Source organism: Channa argus, chromosome 9, assembly GCF_033026475.1.
Source record: "Channa argus isolate prfri chromosome 9, Channa argus male v1.0, whole genome shotgun sequence".
NCBI classification, from domain to species: domain Eukaryota; kingdom Metazoa; phylum Chordata; class Actinopteri; order Anabantiformes; family Channidae; genus Channa; species Channa argus.
The window spans coordinates 16,719,736-16,725,735 of NC_090205.1; the positions used below are offsets into that span (position 1 = coordinate 16,719,736).

At 40.8% G+C, this 6,000-nt stretch overlaps 1 protein-coding gene across 1 annotated transcript in view; it reads right to left on the reverse strand.

Moving 5' to 3' along the window:
• Window positions 1-5,649, reverse strand: part of myo10l3 (myosin X, like 3) — a 49,534-nt gene extending 43,885 nt beyond the window's left edge. Inside the window, exon 1 of the mRNA XM_067515632.1 lies at window positions 5,370-5,649. Within this exon, the coding sequence (XP_067371733.1) occupies window positions 5,370-5,390 (21 nt within the window). The 5' untranslated portion in view covers window positions 5,391-5,649. The remainder of the gene's footprint in view (window positions 1-5,369) is intronic.
• Window positions 5,650-6,000: the final 351 nt, after the last annotated feature.

Below are 6,000 nucleotides of genomic sequence, written 5' to 3' on the forward strand. Positions count from 1 at the left end.
ACTTGACCTTAGCTCATGTCTCATGCTGTTCCAGATTGACCATTTTGGTCCCTGGGGAGCATCCTGTCTTACACTGTCCCAGTTAACAACACATGTTCATACATCACAGTTCATAACTTATTTGGATCCTTTGTAATGGAAGGAGGGAGGGCTGTGGCCAGGCTATACAGCATCTAACAGCTTGTGGTTAACTTTTCAATCCAGGAATGGCTGAAAAAAACCTATTGAAACTGTTACAATTTCACTAAGGAATATCATTTTTAAGAGAATGAGGAGGAAGTTTGCAATGTAAACATGTTACCTTCCTCCTCATGTGAAACAACCCCAGGCCTAACCACACACACTCATGTCTAATAAAACAGACTGAGAACCGGTGGGAACACTAACAGGTCATGACTGTGGATTTTGCCATGATGTGTTGTTGCTTATGTTAAGGTGCCAGTTAGGCCCTTCACGTCATGGCTGTGAAGGCTCACGCCGTGTGGGCCGTGCACTGAAAAATGGTGGAAATTAATTGTAGTTGAAATTATTGTAGCAGTAATCTTACCATGAGAAAGTCAGCAAATCTTACAGTTTTCATATTTTTCCTAAGCTGCTTAAGAAGCATTTAACTTGATAGTTCAAGTTGGAGACACATACATCCATCCTGTAATAGGCTGCTTCCACTTTCAGTAATCATAGGGGAGCTAAAAAAGGAAAGTCAACATCTGGGCGCAGTAATCACAGGTTGGCTTTTATTAAGCTGCCAGACGTGACCTCTGAACTGAGAGGATTTAAGCTTCTGCTATTACCAGCTCACTGTGTCTGTCAGGTAGGCCAGCCAAGGTGAAGACCAACAGACCTTTATCATATGAGGGTAATTGCTCATAACTTTAATTTTCTACATATCCAGGATAAAGTAACTAAACACAAATCTGGCAGAGCTGATTTAATCTGGAGTCAATATTTACCTGCAGGAGATGTGAAGACAATTTTTCGGGGGAGATGGGAAAATACCACAGCATGCCTGACAGAGTAATATGCAGCATTCCATTAGCTGGTTTACTTTGCTTATCAAGAAATGGTACATCCCCCCTGTAAAATCTCAACTTGTAGTGTTTATATTTCACTTTAATTCTTTAGATACTTCCAAATAGTTTAGCGTGATTAAACATGAAAGTAAGCACCCCCACCTCTGATATAGATGTTTTTCTCAACTCCCCAAATCTACTGGGCAGCTTGCATTCTTTCTGCTTCCTTTACCTCCCTGTTGTTCTTACACTAGACACAGCAAGTACATCAAACGATAAGCTAATGCTTGTTCAAGTCCAGACTTAATCCTCCATGACTCTACAATGATTTCTTCATTTCAAATTCAGCACACAGTGTCAGGGGTGTTTTTTCAGAACTGCCTCGTTGAAATGGCAAATTAGTGATTCTGCTAAGTGCCCTGAGGTGTCTTGATGAGGACATACACACATAAAGCCCAGGAAGGATGGGTGTTGGAGAGCCGACTGAAAGTATAATTTTTATGAGCTGTCGGGTGAACACAATACAAATTAGATACTGTTAAACCATGTCAAAGATTAGAGGGAGTGTGACTAATGGGGGTGGGGAGGGGTTATTACAACATTTTAGGATATATGCGGCAGGTTTTAAGCAGATAAGACCAGCACACACTACATGAGAAAACTCTGTCACGTCACTTCATATACCAGTTGTTTATCCATCATCACAGGTTAATAGACAGGAGGACACACGGCTGTGCTCCATTATCTTTTATTAGTGAGCAAACTGAAAAGACGGTCGTCCTCTTCTCTGATCCTCACAAACATTGACAGCTTTGTCTTAAAGTTTGATAATGTAGCAGGTTAAACCTTAAGTCAACAGCACAGTGTCAGCAGGAGGTTATCACAGTGCTGGACTCACTGATAGACACGGGTCAGATTACTGACAGAGGCACATAAAATGCAAACACGAGACTACATGCACATGATTGCTCAGCTTCAAAAATGTTTGTTATATTAAAAAGGAGCACCCCAAAATCCAAATATTTATCATGAGTAGTGGTTTTCAAACGCGAACTGCCTCCTCTAACACTGTATCATTATGAGCAAAGATTATCCTTGTTATTTAGTGTGTGGTCAGACAATGGCTGCTAGTAATTAGTCCCAGCATCCTTGTGACAGATTAAACCACGTCCAGACTGTAGTAACGCTGCAGGAGTCCTGCTGATGCACACATAAACCACTGTCTTATTATTATCTCCCTCTGCTCAAGAACACTCAGTGACTATTAATTTACCACAACTTTGAGACTCTGCATCACTGTGTAAAAATTCCCAAATAACACAATTACTAATACAATAAACTCTTTATGTTTAGGTATAAGTGCTTAGAAGTGATTTAAAGGAATGTCATTTGTCATTTTTGTAGCTTTTCTTCCTTCCTACCGTACTTCCTTACTTCCATCCTAACTTAATTTCCTGACTTCCTTCCTCTCTCCTTCAAGCATAGCTTGAAGTGAAGGGCAATGATCTCCGATTCTCTTAAAAGTGGCAGCTGGAGGAAGTGACAACTGGGTAGAAAAGACCCTGCCATTGCAAGGAAAAAAATAGTCCACCCTCAGGCCCAGCAGGTTGGCCTTACTCACGTTACCCATTTCAGCACAGAATGCTTGCCGAGCATGCTGATCCACGGCTCCAGCTACAAAGGGTCAGACATGAAGGATGTCTCAAGATAGGGAGAATGTGTCACTCTGTCTCTCTGTGTGTGTTGAGAGGTGGTGCTGGCGTGAAACCTAAAACCTTTCTACCACAGCTCTACAATGCATAAATTGACAGTCGGCCATGACCGGGAATTCCAGAGGTCAGTGTTGGGAATTTGGGATTCCCTCTGTCAGTGTAGCTTTTAGGGGATGGAATTTAGTGTGTAGTGCAAGCAAGGAGTTAATGGGTGTGGACAGGTCTTCATGGCTTTACAGTGTGTAGCAGCTGCTGCTATAAAGGAGCTGATTACCAAGTTTAGAAATCCACATAGCTGGGATTCAGCTTTATCAACAGGAAGAGATAAAATATCTAAGGGGTTCTGTTATGTGCGTGAATGGGTAATCTTACAATGTTTTCAAGAAAAAAGAGATGAAAGAAAGGAAGAGAGATAAAGTATTCCTTAACACACACAGAGCTGCACAGTGTTACACAGTCTGAGGGAATACACAGTACAGTATTACTGTTCTCTGAAATACGGAAGTCTAGAATGACCCAATCTAGTAGCCTGGCGTAAGTAAAGAGACGCTGACAAGATCTCTGACGCACTCTAAGTATGTCTGTGTGTTTGGTGGGTCACATCTATCCAGAGGAAGAACTGGGTGTGGAGTAAAGGTGGTGGTACTGAGGGATTTATGGTTTCAGCTCCTGAGAGGAAAGGTGGTGCTGAAGCACAGGAAGAGCTTTCAGGATACAGTAAGCATCTGAGCACACACCCTTTGCATTGTCACTCATCTTAAATTTGCCAATATCTTTCTGGATTGATAGGCAGATTTTGAAATTGGTTAAATTAGTTACCTGAAAAAGTTAAATGTCCAAGCATATCATAAATGCTTTGACCTGGCGGTAGCTGTTAGGTGAGGCTTGATTGATTGGCAGAAATGAATAATGTAAGATTTATCGTACTGCACTCATTTTCATTGAGTTGACTCATTTTAATCCTCCTCCTAATTCGCTTGCAGAATTCCTGCTTAATTAAATCCACACTGGTGGCACTGTGGCGTTCAACATGCTGGCTTCAATCCATGACCCAAAAATCATTTAAAACCAGGACAGTTCATTAATTTATATTAACTGAGTTCTGCACAGACATGTGAAACAACCAGCACACTTACACCTATACCGATACTGTACTTTCTGCTGCAGCTCAGCAACAAAAGAGTTATATTTCAGCTCAGATGACTTTCCTATTATGCCCTGAGGAAAATATTTCATCATCTTTCAGGTGAGATTATTTTGTCATTGTTATTGTTTCCAAGGTTAAGAAACAACTTTTATTCTGAAGAAATGTAGAATTCACTATTGCTTTATACTGTTGGACAACATCGTTGGTTAAATCTAAAGATGTATCACAATATACTACATAACCACATTAAAGAAAAATTGAGCCTGGATAAGGTTGAATAAATCTCACACAGCTGGACGAGGGTGAAGGACAAGCACAAAATTATGACGATAATCCCAACTGAGCCAAGCTAAAATAATAAACTTCCTCTGCATATCACCCTAATAAATCTAGCTATAACTTAACTAAAACTTAACTAAATATAATATAATAACTTAACTAAATTCTGTTCACCTCAATCTGTTCACTACATGGTTGGTTTCTGCAACAGACTACTGAAAGCTATAGTTAGACGTGATATTGCTTTTACTGTATTGGCTTTTAGGGGTTAGTAAAAGTCACCTAATGGTAATTTTTATACAGAAATATTGCCGAAAACACAAACACTGTCAAACACAGCTTTCTAAAACTCATTGTTGAATAATGATATTTTTTAAACGTTAGACAAACTCGGGGGGAAGTCAGACATATAGTGGGACTTTTCAAACGGGATTGTATGAATCTCTGTCCCAATAAATTATGCACATGTCTGTCCAAAACTATTATATCACTCCTTGTACAATTGGTAAGGCAACTGAAGAATATGAAGCTCGGAGAGATCAACATTTATCCAGGATCCAATTCTTTCTATTGTACCTGTACTTAGTCACCACACTGAACATAGCTGAGGGACAGACACATCTGAGGCTGCCAACAGAGGTATGAGAAGTGAATGGGGGTCCTAAAGGAGGAGGAGATTCACATCAGCACTCTGTCTCTCTTCTTCGAGTGTGCCCTCCTCTGAGTCAGAGAAGGATGCAGCCAGTCTTTGCAGATGACACATCCAGCCTACATGGGCATATACACCCAAATTACAACTAGGGAAAATAATCAAATTAGGAACAGAGGTGTTGGAGCCCTGTTTTGATTTTTCCAAATATGAACTTATCTCAGCAGAATTGATGTATCAGGAGCTTGGCGGGGGTCTTACAGTTGCCAGCTGCATCCTGGACAGCACACCACCCAACAGCCGGGGAAGCATCATAACGACTGCGTGTACAGCAGACTCAATGTAAAAAGTACTTTTGTTTGGCTTTTTTTTGTGATAACCAACACTTTAAAGAGACTACAATGAAATTAGTTTTTGAAAATGAATCCGAAAGGATGAGAAACATGTGACTGCACTACTTGATAAAACAAAACAAAGGCGTGTCGCGGTCCAAAAATCATGTTTTTAGACTCAAGCTGAATGTAAAAAGCAAATAAAAGGCATTTCTAGATGGAGAAAGGAGTCTAACTGACCTCTAAAAAGAATGTATCCATGTTAACCGGTGCCGACCTCTCGTCCCTTTGTAGTCTGACTTCAGGGTACCACAGCTGAGGAGGAGAGGCTGTATTCCCAAACGATTCCCATCCGCCTCGATAAGATTTTGAAAAGTTCTGCTGTATGTCCTCTTATTCAAAAGAGACATAAATTAGCTATCTTCCGCTCCTGTCCCTGTTCAATTCAGACTAGTTGCTTTCTTCTCCGTTTGTTCAGTGTCCCGAGCAGGCGCCGCCGTGCTGTGCCGTGTTTCTGCCGTCTAGTCGTTTCAATGAAGCCGGCACATTATGCACAGAGGAGGAGCCTGCAGGGTCGCACACCTCCCCTCAGCATACGCCCATCTGTGTCCAGCTTTGCAAAGGTCTTCAGCGGCTGTAGGGATGTGCACATTTCCTCACTGTTAGTCCACGAACACGTATTTATTTAAGACAGCAATAACGGTTGCTGAATTCAAGTCCACTTTAATTGTGGATATTGAATTTATTATTTTTATATATTTGGGCTATTCTAAGGACAAGACAAATGATTATTTAAACTTCCTCCTTTGGGAAAAATAAACTATGAAGGAAAAGGAAGAGGCAAATCGGGGGGAGCAAGTTGGCTTTATTT